General features: G+C 41.1%; 1 protein-coding gene across 3 annotated transcripts in view; it reads right to left on the bottom strand.

Annotated features, from left to right (window-relative positions):
* Positions 1 to 5468, bottom strand: part of pi15a (peptidase inhibitor 15a) — a 63568-nt gene extending 58100 nt beyond the window's left edge. Inside the window, exons 1-6 of one of the 3 annotated variants that reach the window (XM_030756837.1) lie at positions 5324 to 5468; positions 4850 to 5174; positions 3835 to 3953; positions 2700 to 2832; positions 2494 to 2609; positions 1704 to 1835 (exon numbers count right to left, since the gene is read on the bottom strand). In XM_030756837.1, coding sequence (XP_030612697.1) covers positions 1704 to 1835; positions 2494 to 2609; positions 2700 to 2832; positions 3835 to 3953; positions 4850 to 5125 — 776 coding nt within the window. In that variant the 5' untranslated portion in view covers positions 5126 to 5174; positions 5324 to 5468. Of the gene's footprint in view, positions 1 to 540; positions 1836 to 2493; positions 2610 to 2699; positions 2833 to 3834; positions 3954 to 4849; positions 5175 to 5323 lie in introns of those variants that run through there. The other 2 variants (XM_030756838.1, XM_030756839.1) reach the window with 2 other exon arrangements.
* Between the last annotated feature and the right edge of the window lie 11313 nt (positions 5469 to 16781).

Here is a 16781-nt window from a genome sequence, read left to right as displayed (position 1 = left end):
AGAGATTTTAGAGCAGGACCCTGTCACTCTATAGATGGCCTCATTCTTATAATTTGGCTGCATCTGGGGTGACACTCCTCTTTCTACAGCTTGCATTCTTCCTGCTCCTTGCTTTTCCCTCTCAGTAAGGTCAATGGTTTCAGTGGAGAAACCCAAACAAGACAGTCCCCTGAAACCCTATCAGTTATCTGTTCATTTATGTAGACGTAGACCGTCAGGGCCAAAGTCAACCTTCTCTTATTAGGATTCAGTTGTAGCCCGGAGATGTTTTCTTTTCTTCCCCTTTTTCGCTTTTGATACGCAGGATGTGGGACTCTTCAAGGGCACTCTTTAACTCAGAATCAAAGAGTCAGAATGATACTTGAGCAGATAATCAATATTAGACAACACAGACCAGACCCTGGATAATGATGCTGCTTTTAGCCAGAGGCATGACCTGATCTCTACAAAATGAACAAACAAGCAATCAAAATAGAACATTTTATTAAACGTACAAAACACAACTGTAGAAACGGTTCACAATCAGTGCTGAAAATGTTAATTTCTTTGTTGTCGTTATTTTCTTTTTAATCTTTTTCCTCTTCTTGAATATGCTGAATGTTTTCATTACACTCCAATCCTCTTACAAAAAAAAAATTAATATCACTTAAATATATTTTAATGTAAAAATGAATAACTTACAGTATACTTTAAGATAGTCAAGGTATAATGATTATCTACATAGTCAAAAAATAATTTCCTGGTATTTTGGACATTTACAAACAATTAAGGTGCACTCAAGTGCCTAAAGCTCGGCTACATCAGTGATTATAACACAATATTTAAACAATATCAATATACTGTATAGAGTGGTATATACAGTTGCATACCAATATTCTCTATAACAAATATGACTACATAACAGATATATGGGTCAAATTATTTCATGTGGTCTGTTTGGCATCCAAAATGATATGAACACGAATGAAACCCAACGGATGAAGTGCCTGTGATGGTACACAAGCCGATTAGTGCAGGTTAACACTGAAAATGCACTGCATTACACTTTAAGTAAACATTTGACCACTGAGGTGTTATCTAAGCTGACAATACGCCTTCAAATGAGCACTTCCCACTCTAACTGATGTATATTCTGCACGACATAACCTGGAATTGCAGCACACTTAAGCTTATAAACTGCTGATGCTGTCAGTGTGGGAAGGAGGGGGGGGGGGGCTCCCCTCTGAGGTCAAAAGCTTTGATCCTGATATCAGAGCATTCCTGTGAAGACAGAGCACACAGCATGGAGGTGTGATGCCCATAGCACCAAAGTGAGCAGCTATGAGGAGTTGTGATGGTGGTAATGTCCTTTATTACCACGACGTCATCTGTAAACTGATATAGTAAAACCAAGTGTGTTTCTAGCACCACATACTGTACAGTTTGCACTGTTTAAGGACCCATTTTACATTTAAATTATATTGCATCAATTAAAATAGTCTTTGTAATTCTGGTATAAAAAAAAAAATAAATTTACAGATTATTTACAAGTCATCAATGCTAAATTGTCTGCTGCCTTCAAATGCATGTTTCTGTCTTTAAATAAGCCCATATATACAAATTAGTGTGGTCCACGAGTGTTGTGCAAATCCTTACTGGATTAAGATAATGTCTCTGTGGTACTGTAGGTTGTAAGCTTATGTTGAGAGGAAACCTTTGTTTATTTGAACCAGTGCAGGTAGTTTGTCTTAAGAGCGGGGAAGCACATGTTGTTGCTGCACGAGCCCCCGTAGCTGGGAGGGCAGGCAGAGCAGGGTACGCCTACTTTGTAGGGAGCCTCTCCAATCCAGTTACCCCTGGAAGACAGCAAGATTAAGGGTGAACCTGGTGGTAACCACAGAGCTAGGGAAATAGCAGCTGCCTATCAGTCATAACCTACAGTCTTCATTAGCAATATGCATACTCACTGAACTGAATTCTATGTTGAGACTACCGTGTGTTGAGAATCAACATACTACAGCCAGCTGGTATCATGCACAGAATTTCTCTTTGTAGATTGTGACAACAGTGACCTCTGCAGACTGGAAAGCAGGACTGTCTAAAACACACAATCCTGCATCTCAGAGAACAGAGACCACATTCCCAGTTCACAAGTTAAATAGGGCAGGAGCCTGTTCTTCTCACCTACGTATCAAACTAGTGAGATTAAAGAACCTCGGGTCACAAGTCAGTCACAAGTCTGGGCGTTCTTTGATTCTCTAAACTATTCAGAGACTTTTTCTTTTGGTTCGTGGCCCTCCAGTGCTTTGGTGCTCCTAGCAACATGGGTGGCATTTCACAGCTAAGCACAGAACAGAGTGAACTGTGTCGGGATTAAGCCTGCCGTCAGCGCATTGTCATCAGGTTAACAAGTTCATTAGAAATAAAAGGACTCCTTACAGCATGAAATTAACACTATATGAGATTGTGCTACAAAGCTACACAGTCAACCGTCAGTTTGCCAAGTTTACTTACTTAGGCGAGTAGTTGCAAACTAAATAGGTCGCTCTTTTCCACACTGAACCCCACACATTCATATTGTGGCACGTGTGCACGGCACAGCCGACTTTGTTGGATGTTGCCCAGACCATCTGCAAATCAAAAACATCAGCTGTCACTTGATTACACTGCAGCAGCAATTCAGCTGCACTCCAAGTAACCCTGAATAAGTGTTCATCTACCTGTGTGTAATGTGTACACATGGGACCGTAGCATCTGAGTGGGCACCGAGGGTTGCAGTCGCGGGGGTAGGGGAAGGCGTAATCTTTCACCTCATCATACCATGGCTTCACCAGCTGAAGGATGGATCGATAGCTGTGGACAGAACACTGACAAATTCAGCAAATGGCATGTTATCATTTAGAGTTTTTGCTATTGTAATTCTTTCTAACTCTAGCAGCACTTACATTTGTGGGGGAAGCGACTAGGAAAAATGATGAAACAGACCTGAATCAGTTATTTTATTTGGCAAAAATGCCGTTTTTAGGGCAAAATGGAAGAACAGTAAGAGACAGAACTTTGGAGTTTTGTCCAGGTTTGTATGGAGGTATTTTAGTTTCCTCCACCGGCCGATGCGCCGCACATATCCTGGTTAGTTTTCCAGATTACTTAGGGACCTTAGTATGACTTAAATTCAATGGTTGCAACATTTTGCATTTTAAAGCTTGCCTGAGCACAAAAACAGTTAAATAACGTGCATCTCTGGAAATTAAGGTGAACATTCTGTGTGATCACAGCCACATACACAGCTCTAGGAACCATGAGTAAAGCACCTGCATGTATTTTAAGGTGTCAGTATGGTCATTTTGAAAATCCTCTTCTTCCCATTGAGGTTTATGTACTCTATACACCGAGGTACTGGCTTTGCTCAAAAAGGAGATTTATCCATTTTTATGGCTCTACAAGAGTCATCAGGTTTCTTGTTTTTTTTTTTTAGAAAACAGTCACATTGGAAATATACTGGTGAGTGCACGAGAATAAGTCAGAATAACCTGTATTCCCTTGAGTCTCATGTGGCTCCTAAATAAAATCTAAAAGTAGGAACACATGAAGGTGCCCTGTGTTTCCAAATGGAAAATCAAGACCCACTAAAAGGATGGGCGTTTGTCCTCACGGGTCATGGCTGAAAGCACGTTTTTTGTTTACTTGAAGGGTCACAGGAGCATTCCTCAAGCAGTCACCAGGTCACAGAGGAAAACTTTTAGGAGAGAAAAGGAAGGGGGCAACAAGGCAACGACCATGCCTGCTGAGAGAGGGTCATCCCTGAGAGGAGCAGCAGATGTCAGGGAGGGGGCAGGGGAGTCAAAGGTCACTCACCGTCCTGTCCTGACTGAGAGGTTTTGACCCAGGAACCTGAGGAGGTGAGGTGGCCCATGCTCCCACAGGCAGACATGAGCCCAGTCCTCGGCCGTTTTTGCTAGTGTGTCGTCCCACACCTAAAAAACACACACAGATGAGGGGAAAGCAAGGAAACCCATTACATAACTGAGGGGAAAATATCAGCACTAGATCTTCATGTAGCAGTGAGATATGAGATAAGAGTTGGCGCTCTGAGCTCTTAGCGCTGTTGCAGGCGTTACCACAGCTAAACACAGAAGTCATCCATCAAATAAGTTACATAAGAGAAGACACTTTGTTTCCTAGTGTCCCTTACGGAGTTACCCTTTCAAGGAACACATTATGATGAGTGAAGGCTGAATAGCTTGTATAATTGTGCACAAGGTTTCATCATGACTGGAGCCCTTTAATAGAAAGTAGTCCTACAGTGATTTCATCAAGGAAAGGGACAACACTAATGCAATGTGAGAGCTACAAAATTACACCAGTTTTAAATGGAAATATATCAATTTCAGTGGTTATGTTTGCCAGGTAAAAAGAAAAACAAACAAACAAAAAAACATGCTGTCCAAATGAGCAAAATGTATCCATTAAGTCTGTTTTTGGACTTGAAACTCTAACAGGTCAACAACTGGATGTTTCCTGAGAACAAGGTTCTGGTATCATACATGACCCCTCTTCTTTTGGACGTGACTACCTTGGTGGTCTGGTGCAGTAGCATGATCTGCTGAACAGCTGATGATGTCAAGTAGACCCTAAAAACGTCTCCTAAATAAAGCAGTGCGACTATTATAATGAGCTAGTATTCTTATTTCTGTGACAAATTATTTCCGTAGCTCCTGCATTTGATTGAAGCATGTTGGACTTATTTTTATGAGATATCCTGTTCGAGGAACACGTGGCTGCAATAAAATCGCGCAATAAATGGGAATATACCACCTTTAAAAATAATAATAATAATAATAATAATTTGGAATCAAAATAGGTCACTTACCATGTATTCCATATTGGAAGCTGGGGGGAACACTTTGCCTCTCACTTTGTTGTGGTAATCAAGAATGACGAGCATGTCGTTCTGACTAATATAACGCTTCCTCCTGGTTTTAGAAATAGTCACTGTGTCTGTTCCAGAGTCGTAGGCTGCGCCAAGATTGGTGATATTAGCGGCTGGCAGGGACGTGGACACAACAGGAATAGTCACTGCTAGTGCACTTGCTCCGCAAGATATGCACAAGAGTACTAAGTCTAAGGTAAATAATTGAGGTTTCATGTTTGGTTTTAGCAAACTGTAGGCACAATATCCCGCGTCCTGGATGATTCTGAAAATTAAAAAGAGAGAGAGAGGGAAGACTTAAAGGATTGCCGTTTACAAACACGATACAGTATAATCCAGGCATGCTTAAATCAAGTTTGAAACCTCCTTCTTTGCAATAACACAGTACAGAAACACCGGCGACTTTGCTCTTACTTTTCCTTGCGCGGCGGTACCTTGTCCCCGCGTTGCTAAGGCGGTATCACCTCTAAAGCCTCCGTGAGGGATCGGAGAGAGGGAGGGCTGCAAGTGAGCAGTTTTTGCGCTTTGCAAACTTTGTGAGTGTTTCAGGAGAAGTCCGTCTTTTCGGGTTTATATATTGTAGTGGGGAATGCAGGAAGTGAGCCTTCCTCGGAGGTAGACGCACAGCCCCTCCTCTACACCTGAAACAGAACATCACTTGGAGGCGTTGTTTGTTTCCTCCTAATCCTTTCCCTACAGAATTTGCCTAATTTCTTCAAGACGTCAGCTGCGTGTTTACGCAGCTGCTGCGTTTTTGATTAATAAAGTAAAATGACAAAGGAAATGGCACAGGTCTTTGTCATGGACCTGCTTTAATGTGATTAATCTACAGATTGGACTTGGGGTGAAATGTTATCTTAGTGAATGCTTAGTAAATGGGCTTGACTGAAGGCTTTAATCGTTCTCAACAACCAAGCTGGCACCCCAGCTCTGTATTCAGGGGGGGAAACCTGCAGTTGCCACAGGCTCAACTGATCAGAAATTCAACACAAAACTCACGATGGAAAGAAAGCCAGCACTTTAATCAGTAAAGTCAGCGTGAGAGCTGGGTCTTGTCCTATCAGCCTTCTCTGTAGTATTCATTATACTATAAAGATTACACTTGTTCAGAATTTGTAATCCGGCTCCGTGCTTTGCCAAGGCAGATGGAGTGCCAAGAGAGAAGAAGAAGAAGAAGAAACCTTCTGCAGGTCATCATTTTCATTGGCAGCTGGTGAACAAATTAAAGCAACGTGACGCAGGAACACTTTTTCTCCCCCTTCTCACTCTTTCTCTCCTCCTTGTCTGCAGCTGACAACTGGTGCTTTCCCCCCAAAAAAATCTTCTTGGAAGTGATGGCCTTTTCAGGTGGTGTAATTGGTGGAATGGATATATCACTCAAGAGGGGTGCACAGCAAAGATTTTCCCCCTTCACTTCATCCATACATTTCCAGTCCTACTCTCCACTGCTCTTACTGCATCCATACTTAAGGTTTCACTGGGGTGGAAAAGCATCAGAGTAAGAGGGTGAATCATGGCAGATTAGTTTAGATCCAGTGTTTTGTTTAATACTTAGATGTTACCCAGATTTTTTTTCCCAGAAATAAATTCATTTTTTCGAAAGGCAGGGTCTATGGCAGGGTTGAAGATGTGACGTTGTCTCTTACAGTTCACCTCAGAGAGATCTGTGGTTATCTCAGAGTGAACTATGGAAACAAGTGAAAGACAAACGAGTGCATTTAAAAAAAAAAAATATTTTTATGCACATATTTTAAAACCATTATGTTGGAATTATACCCAACTACCTATAATTCTATTTAACCAATTCAGTATCTTTTGAGGTATAATGTGATTAGGTTTCCTTTTTTTCTGTTGTGACTCTGCACCATCACATCTGCTCAGTATTTTGACTCATCCTCTCATATGGTATCAATAGTCAGGCCACTTTCCAGCCAGCTCGGCCCAATGGCCAAAGATTCTAATCGACACAGTGCCGAGATCTTATCCTCGGGTTTATTGCCATATTATAATCCATATCATCAGATTATCTTAAGATACACCTGTTTCGCTGAATTTCACACTGTTTAATCAGCTGCATGCCTCTGATCCAAGACTAAATAATAGAGTCAAAAGTTCAGTTTGAATGTGCCAAAGCTGGAGACAGGATTGAATAGAATACTGTACTTCTACAGTAAGTCTATCTCCCTTGCTCTGTTTCCCATACAAACACACACAACGCAAACACACACACACACAAATGCACACACTCAGACACACAATCACACAAAACTCCTTCATGTGCAGTCTTCCCAAGGCCCCAGATGATATTCCCTCAGTCTCAGAGTGCTGGTCCTTGTTTGCGCAGTGAACCCAGTGACTTCGAAAGAGATTGAAGTATATTATCATATTATCAGTGGAGTAATTGGGGCATTATTTGGGGCACATGCTTCTCCGAGGGGGCCTGGGTATGTTTTGAAAAGGCATTCTTTTTTAGACAGCGCATTTATTTACCTACAACATATTGTTCCAAGTTTCCCTCATGCTTTCCCCCCTCTCCAGAGGCCTCCTGAATCCTAGAGTTGATGCCAGTACAGCAGAGGGGATGAGGTGCACTAGTGAAAAAAAGGGAAAACAAGAAAGAATAGCCTGCAGCCCATAGAAAGACTCAACAAATGTTTCATTACGTTTCTAGATGGCAGAAGATTTCAAAATTCAAGTGCAGGGAGGAAAATGAGTAAATAGAATTTGTTTGCAAATGGAATTTGCATGAATGGTACAGAGCATCAAGTACAACTATGCACTTTCTATTCATGAAGGTTTAAGCAAATTAGTCTTATTGGACACTTTTTGACCAATGGTCTGGAGTGCATTGCACTGACTTGAACAATTCAATAAGTAACAAAATCTCCTGAGGATGCCTCCTTGCTCTGTCCATGATTCCAGCAATCAAAGCACATGCTGCAGACTCCAGCTCAGCTGTGCACTCCACCCAAGGTTATTGTTACTTCGCTGGCAGAATCCACCATGCATGGGAAAGAGATCGGCAGCATGTGAATGGACATATGAAAAAAGAGGCAGAACGACTTGAAAAACCAACAGTTTTCAGAACAGTTTGAAAAGTTACAGTGTATAGCAGTGGATTGCCTACATTTATAATTTTTAACAGGGCTATCCTGATGGTTTACATTTGGCTGAGCATTCACTGTGTGGCCTTTTAAGTGTGATGTAAATAAATAGCTTGTTGTTTTTGCTTACTTGCTGAGAATCCAAAAAACTATCCTCTCTGGATAGTTTCTGACTTCATGACCACTCTAGGTGGGTGATTGCTTTTTTTTATAACTCATGCATCTGGATGCTGCAATTATGGATGTGTGTCTGCTAGACCTGTCCTCTGCTAATTCGAGTCACAGAACTGGACCTCTTGGCTGTGTTTGTCGCATTGGTGCCTGTGAAGCTTTTTAATGGAATTATCTGACTAATATTACAGCTTTATGTGTGGTACAGAACATCCAAGAAGTTGGTGCTTCAGCTTGCTGATTCTATTACATAGCGTTATTTTGCAGACGTGTGTCTGTGCTTTGCATCCACTCAGTTTATGGATGCAGATCACTAACCAAGCTAGCTCAAAGTGGCTGATGACTTAGGTCGTCACCTTTTTATCCAAAGGTGGTAACTGCTGGCTCGAGAAAACAAGCAAAGGATGAGGGTTCAAACTGTGGATTCCAGAACCAATAGGAAGTGTCACATGGTTATAGCCATCTTTTATATAGTCTATGGTTTTGCCCAGCTGATGCTAATCTAAGTTAACAATCTGCAAGATCTCACTTGACATCGATTTGAATAAAAATTTATTAGCTTAGTCAAACAAATCTAGAGAGTATTTGGAAACCCCCATGCAAACTCCAGTTGCAAGGGAAAAATGTGTATTCCCCAGTCAATTGGTGACTGGTTCATAGTGGCTGCTGGTTGTCGCCAGGTGAAAACACAAAGAGGGCGCTGCACCAAAAACCTTGCTGTGATTGCTTTGGTTACTAGCAAATTGCTGCAGTCGCCCATAGTTTGCATGGAAAATGCCGACTCGTCTGCAAACACTTAACATTTACTCTCTGAGCAGTAGTAGTGCAACTTGAAAAAAAAAAAATGCAACACAAACTGGAAAGGGAGAGCATCCGCCTTCAAAGTAACAGCTGCAAGCAATACATTTCAAAAGGCACAATTTTAACTTTGAAGGCGAGTGGTCTCAGTTTCCGGTTTGCATCGCATTTTTCACATTTCATTTTCACTGCTTTTTGGCGCATGTTTCTCATGCTATCAAAAACATGCTAAGTCAACGCTCATGGAAAGTTTGCTTTTAGCTGCTTACTGCAGCAGTCCTTAGGATGGGTAAAATAAAGATGAACTAAATAGCATTAAAGATTTTAAATTTTCTATGCAAATTTTGTTGATTTGGGCAGACGTAGGCTAGATCTTTTTCCATTTTGTGTGATATAAATTTTCTCAGAAAGTTAGTTGTATTCCAGTCTGTCAAATTATTCCTTTAATCAACTATGTAGACTAGTACATGTGACTGAATCACAAAAACAATTTTTCAGCCTTTATAAATTGAGTTTGATCGAAGAAACTTCAAACAAACCAAAGGCTTTATACTAAATGTTACCTTTTTGCCATTGGGGAAGCTTAAGGGTGGAGATGTGATGTCATGAGTTGGTTTTTGTTGGCTGTGGGGCAGAAAGAAATACCGTATTTTCCGGAGTATAAGTCGCACTTTTTTTCATAGTTTGGCTGGGGGTGCGACCTATACTCCGGAGCGACTTATATGTGACATTTATAACACATGAACCAAAATACTCCAGCCACTTGACATCTCCGTGAGCTGCAGCTTTAAGGCAGTCTTGCGTAACCTGTGGGCGCAGTGGATGATGGATGGAGAGCACAGCTTAACGGCAACTGGGAGAATGCGCCACCCAACTTTCCTGGAAGTCATTGGATGGATCAAGAAAACATGGGCTTCAGTGACAACCAAACCATCCTGTTGGGATTCAGAAAGGCTGGAATAATTGGAACTGCAGCTGACGACGAGTCTGACTAACGCGACACAGAAGAGGAAGCGGCGCTTCGTCTACGGAGTGTACGGAGTTGTTTAGAAGTGACACCGAGGATGAAGAATTCAATGGATTGATGGTTTGGTTAACTTGTTAGTATGTTCTTTATGCTATGGTTATCTGAATAACTTAATGTTACGTTAACATACTGTAGCGATTCTCTTAGTTAGAGAGCGTGTTGATGTTGTGGGATTTCGGACTGTTCGGGAGGTTCGTGAAGGCAGCATGGAGAGAGAGAAAAAGACCGAGAGCTTGCCTGTGTGTGTGTTGCTGTTCCGCTGTTGTAGTTGTGGTTGGCGTGGCTGTGGCCTACAGCAGCCGTTTTTCTGTTAATAAAGACGACCTTTGTTGTGAATATCGCCGACTTTGGAAGTGTGTTTACAACGTTACAATACCGAACACGTGTTCGTTGTGCGTCATGTAGCTGAATGTGCTACGTTAGCATAACGTAGGTGTAACCGTGTTCGTCCTGTTCTTTAATCCATTATTATTTTAGATTGCCGTTCAAGATGGAATTTCTGCTCTGGGTCTCGGATTCTATCACCCCCCCCCCCCCCCCCAAAAAAGTGCGACTTATAGTCCAGTGCGACCTATATATGTTTTTTTCTTCTTTATTATGCATTTTTTGGCTGGTGCGACCTATACTCCGGAGCGACGTATAGTCCGAAAAATACGGTAGTGACATTTCAAGACTAGTTTACATTGGTAAAAAGCCCAGCCTCTAACTCCAAGCTGTCTCGGCTGCTTTCTTCCACACACAGCTGTTAAGCATTGTATCAGTGGAATATACAGTTACATAGCAAATAGTGTATGTTTTACACAGTCTGCTACCTTTAACAGCGGTTGTTACAGTGAAAAAAAAATGCATGGGTGAGAAAACCTCAACCCAGTGTCCTCATCAGAAGTTCAGGAGTGGATTATTACTCCCTTCTTCTCCAAAGGAAAAGAAGCGCAGTAATTAAGTCAATAAATAATTCAGTCTTCTCTTCAAAGTGCCCTTACTGAGCTTTACTTTGATTTTAAATTGAATTCCTGCTTTGTTTAGACTGTGTATACACCATGGTGTTATAACCTCATTGCTTGCAGTGACAGTTGGTACAGAAACTACTTATTGCTGTGACTTTGGAACTTTGTCCACAACTTCAGTCACAAGAGGGAAACAGAGGGTAAAAACCATCAAGGGTAAGTTAAAGAATACATATCAAGTGACCCTGAGAGCAATTGAGGTTTAGATCCAGCAGCATTTAAAGACCAGTTTTCTCCCACTTGAAATGGGTAATAAACCTGAGTGACATAAGAGACAATAGACAAACTAAGAAGTTGCTGCACCAACAGCTTTGGTCAGGGGCCTGTAAAGTGGTACAGAAAAACTTAGCAAACATTTTGTCAGCAGAACATACACAATTAAACACCCTTTTTCCCGTAACACTCTTTAGAGTGTGGAAAAAAAAAAAACCCTGAAGGATTACTAGCAAGGGGGGGATTCTTCAGGAATAAGCCATTCAGCTTGTGTATCTATTTTTGACATGTTACATTCCTTTGCCCCCAGATATTCGCACCCGTCTATTAGACATCTACGGCCATCTTTGATGCGCGGGCCTTGTTAGACTGGACAGAGACGTTTCTGTGGTCACACACAGACATTTCTCAAGAGGTTCAGATGTCAGCTGAGAGCAAGACAGGCAAACATGAAAAACTCCAGCAAGACCTAAACTTAGAGCCAAGACTTTTTATGATGTATCTTTATGACAGCAGGTAAGAAAAACTATCACCTTGGACTCAGGAGCGACCTGCCAAAATCAAAACAACCAACATATTTCTTCTTTGAGATGTCATTTGATGGCAGATATTGTTAAGGTTTTTTTTTAAAGCAGACATGATTGTTTTGGGGGGGTTTCAGCAGTTTGCCTTTTATGTTTGAATAGTTAAAGAAAGATGTGACTGTTGCTAGCAGTGACGTCTGTATTTTATGATATTCAACCAAAGCAATAACTGATTGATTTTTGGTGTGGCACCTTCATTGCAACCAGTTTCACCCAGCGACAGCTAGCAACTGCCAATCAGTTGGGGAATACACGTTTCTCTAGCAACCAGTGGTCGTATCACATCTAATCTGGCAGACAAGCCTCGAGCAATGTGCACATGAGGTCAGGTGAGAAACTTCAACAGGTAATTAGGAGCTACCTAGAAGACACTACTGGCACCTTTTTGTATCTGTACTAAATCCAACATAAACATCAAGTTGTAGTATTATCTGTCATGGTCCTGGGCCGTCTGCCCAGTGTTTTGTGTTTAGTTTTATTTTCCCTGAGTTTTTATTTCCCAGTTTGTTTTGATGTTCTTGTTCCCTTTGTCCCTGTGTCCCCTGCATCTATGGTCTTGTGTCTGTTTTGTCATTTTGTCTTAACCCTGACCTCCTGTGTTTTCATATTGAGTTTTATTCCTAGTGTTGTGACTAGTCTGCGTCTCCGTCCCGTGTCTGTGTGCCAGTCCCCCGTGTTTAGTCTGCGTGTACCTTGGTTAGTCACTTCCTGTTTTATTTTGCCAGTCTTGTTTTCCCTGTGCTTTGTGTTTTAGTTTTGCTTCCCCTGTGTTATTAGTTTCATTTGCTTCACCTGCTGTGCCCTGCTGTTTCCTCTTGCCCTGATTACCTATTGTGTATTTAAGCCCTTAGTTTTCATCTGTGCTTTGTCACGTCGTCTTCAATGTTTATGACTCCCGCTACTGTGTGTGTGTGTGTGTGTGTGTGTGTGTGTGTGTGTGTGTGTGTGTGTGTGTGTGTGTGTGTGTGTGTGTGTGTGTGTGTGTGTGTGTGTGTGTGTGTTTTTTCTCTCGTTCTCATATTTAGTTTTGGCACCTTTCCACCCCAGTGTAGCTCCCTTATTCTAGTCACTATTCAATAAACACCCTTTCAGTTCGGTTTTGTCCTGCATTTTTGGGGTCTACCCGCTCCACCACACAGCCAACCATGACATTATCAGGAGTAGCCCCTTGAGCCAAACTGTCTTCTGCTTCTTTAGCTTTTTAGCTTTTTAAAATTGCCCCTTAGTCTGATTTAACAAAGTGCAGCCACTACCCTGTTAAATCTAGTAAAAATCTGTTGTCTGAAAGCAATAGGGATGCACTGTATTCTGATAAAAGTACTTGCAAAGCACTTGGAAAAAAAAACACTTGAAATCAGAAGAGATGGTTTAATGCTTGCTGGTTGGCTGGTTCAAACTGTGACTGGGTAGGCCCTCAAATAGTCTAGACAGCAGATGAGCAATGACTTGGGCCCTGGCAAACAGGCACTGCTGGTTCTCTCACGAGCAGGGCAGGGCAGGGCCAGGCAGGGCCTCTGAGACTCCTGTTGGTGACAGAAAAAAAATACATCCTCTTGATAATAATAAACGGAAGACACATCATAGCCTGCGTGATTTTAAATAAGCTGCTGTGGAAGGTTTTGTAGAGATAAAAGCAAGAACAGATCATTACCTACCACCTGCATGCCTATAATTACTGATCCTTTTCCTGAAATCATGAGCTGCGGTTCTTATGATGTTGCTTAGGATTTGTAATCATCTAACAGTCCTAGAAAGAAATGCTTTTTCTAAAAAAAAAAAAAAAACAGTTGAAAAGGCTTGAGTATCAGAACCTACATGGGTGGTTAAAGATTTGATCCTTGCTTATTTGTCACCTGGAAAGAGCTTTTGTGTGGCTGGGAAGCTCGAGCCTGCAGCTTGGAGAATTCCCGTCCAGAGTGCAGTGGTGACATCTGGTGAACTGAACCATTCATCATTAAAGAATATGCAAATTGTTATAAGGGATTATTTTTATGTCAGATTTTCTTCCTTGAGCCTATTAGAGCCTGTTCAACTAGCTACCTGCCAACAAACTCGTGCAACAAAGTACAATAACACCAGTGATACCATTGTTACACTCTTGGTTGCTCCTTTGATCTAAGTTCTTATGTAAGCTTTCCCTTTACAGTGGTTAGGTTTACATTGATTTCTGTGCTAGATATTTAACTCAACAGAATCATCAAGATGCTAATAAAGTGTTGAACACTGAAGTGTTAAATTTTTCTCTTAAAGCCACAGAGTTCAGGAGGCTGTGTACTAAAAGAACTCTAAGCCTGGAATGCAAACAGTCTCTCAGCTTCTCACATTTGTGCGTAATAAGATATCATAAAAGAGACGTAAGAATTCAGTATCAGACAGGCTTCTTGCATTTTTATCTCACTTAAGCTTGGGTCAGTGACGTTGAATGAATAATCATCAATCAATCATTAGCAGGCTCTTGCCAAGGCCGTATTTATGATGACATCAGTGTTTGTACTGGCTCCAGCTTATCTGTAAAGCTTGAGCTTTCCTGTGCTCTGTGTTCCATGAAAGTGATGGATTTTCAGTAAAGATCAAGCAAAGTCTCTGTGGATTCCTGGGAGTCCCCTCTTTTGGCCCCATGTCTTCGTCATCCTTGCAGTGGACTTAATGTTGTTTCTAAGTTTTTCAAAGTTATCCAAAGCCCACTTTGGACTGGTTACACTGTCTCATACTTTACTGAGTATTTCCCAAAAACCTAGCCAGAACCCAGTTGTTTTTAGGGGTCAGTGATGGGAATATGTTGGAAAATATCCATTTAGAGGACAAGTGAAGATTTAATACTGGATGCCCACTTTTAATCTTAATTTCTCCAAGACTGTTTGGTTGCAATTATGGCAACCTCTGATGTGTTGCACCACGCTCCCTTTTGTGAGGTTTAAACTGTCTGTGGCAGGTGGCATCTCTTGTAAGAATTTACAGCTTGGCTTTTCTGCTCAGTGCAAATGAGGCAAGTTTTATGGAGCAAATATTGAGTGGTTATGGTCACAGCCATGATAGAGAAACGTGGTTTCACTGATATGTCTTTCTAAAAATATGAGCGTTTTAAGGCACCCATGAAAACTAATGGAAAACAGTCCTACCATTTCACACCTATTGGTCAACCAAACAATGCTTATTGCCTCAGTTGATCTCTTTTAAATTCTCCATAATGCATTCAAAAACCTTTGAGTGGATCTATAGAATGTAAAAAGAGAGGTATAGTGTGAGGATCTTTTTTTTTTTTTTTTTTTGCCACATCCTACTTGGCAAATTCACCTTATGTTGAATTGTTGTAAAATTAGAGAAATTAGTGATGAATTCCCGAGTCATTTACAGCTCCAGTCACACAGGCCTACAGACAGATCAGTGACATACAGTACCCCCCACCCCCATCCCCCCAAAAAAGCCCCCAATTGGTCAAGGGTGCTGGCATTTGCTGTGAAATCAATTGCTAAAGCCCTAGTCACACAGGTAGACCAACTGACAGCCACAGGTTGATAGTGAAAAGAGTTGCTAGGTGTAATTAGTCACACAGAGATATATGCTGCTGCATTGAAAACCTCCTTGCAATTGCTTTGGCCACTAGAAGATTGCCATGGCCACCCATAGTTTGCATGGAAGACACCAACTTGTCTTCAAATACTCACCAACTACTCGTTGAGCAGTAATAAAATGGGGGGGAAAAAAGTAACACATCAGAAACAGAGATCATTCACCTTCAAAGGAATACATTGCGCCTTTTGAAATGTGTTGGTTGCAGCAACACAGTAAAAGTTTTACTTTGAAGGCAAACATTCTCTGTTGCCAGTTTGAGTCGCACTTTTCAAGTTAGTCTGCTTTTTCCATGCAAAGTAATGCAGTCTGCATCGCTAGCAATCTGCTAGCAACTAAAGCAATCACAAGGAGGTTTTTGGTGCAGCACCCTCTTTGCGACCAATTTTGACAGCCAGCAGCCTCCAGCAACCAGTTGCCAATCAGTCAGGGAATACACATAGAGAATGGAGATTTCCAGGGGGTTGCAGACCAGTCTCTAGACTTGTGTGACTGATGTCTGAGGAAGCCACACGCAGCTGACAAATGTTAACCAACATGTTAAAGTTAAGTATAAAACATCCTTGAAAAATTCAGTGCCCTTTTAGCTGTTCTTTCAACTGAAAATGTAATTTAAACAGATCGCAAATGTATTATTACATTTCTTATACTTTTTCATTTAATTTTTAATTTTCAGTAGGACTAGGATTTTCTACAAATTATGGACTATTTTCAGCTGTAGATAAACACACATTATATGGTTTGCCGTGGCAAGCATTTACTGCACAATTATATATGTGCTGTTGTGTCAGAATAAACTACATCCATGCTCAAGGTAGCGAAGTAACGTTTCTTCCAGTACAACAATGAGGTTGTTTGTTACTAATAGTTTTGAAAAACACAGGTCACAGCACAGAAGAATGAACTACCCGTTCTAACAATAAAAAAAAAATTGAACATGTTGAAAACATGTTGGTCTACAGGAGAGAGATGAGAGTTCATAGGGTGATATTTTTTTCCCTTTGACATAATAAAAAATCCTCATGTTTTTGTAGATATGTTCCTTGCCTCTTTCCATTTATGCTGTTTACATGAATATGAACTAGAGTAGAATATGACGAAAATCTTCTTGCCCCCAGGTTAAAAGAATTCCAATATCAATGAGTTCTGTCAAACCTTAATTCAAAACTTGACATCATGCAAAGAATGTTTTGTAATTCTACCCTTTTGAATCTCTCAGCATAGTAAACTTTGTCTTTGTTTCCATAAACCTCCAGCCCATGTGGTGGAAAATCAAGAGGGTATGTCTGGCTGTTGTGGATATGTGGTGGTGGTTTTAACCTGTATTGCATCAGCAAGTGTTTTGACTTTCATGCACAGCTTGGTAGCATTCCCGTTTGCTTCCTTCTACGGTAATCC

This window comes from Archocentrus centrarchus, chromosome 20, assembly GCF_007364275.1.
Source record: "Archocentrus centrarchus isolate MPI-CPG fArcCen1 chromosome 20, fArcCen1, whole genome shotgun sequence".
Taxonomy (NCBI): domain Eukaryota; kingdom Metazoa; phylum Chordata; class Actinopteri; order Cichliformes; family Cichlidae; genus Archocentrus; species Archocentrus centrarchus.
This window is presented reverse-complemented; position numbering and strand designations above follow the sequence as displayed.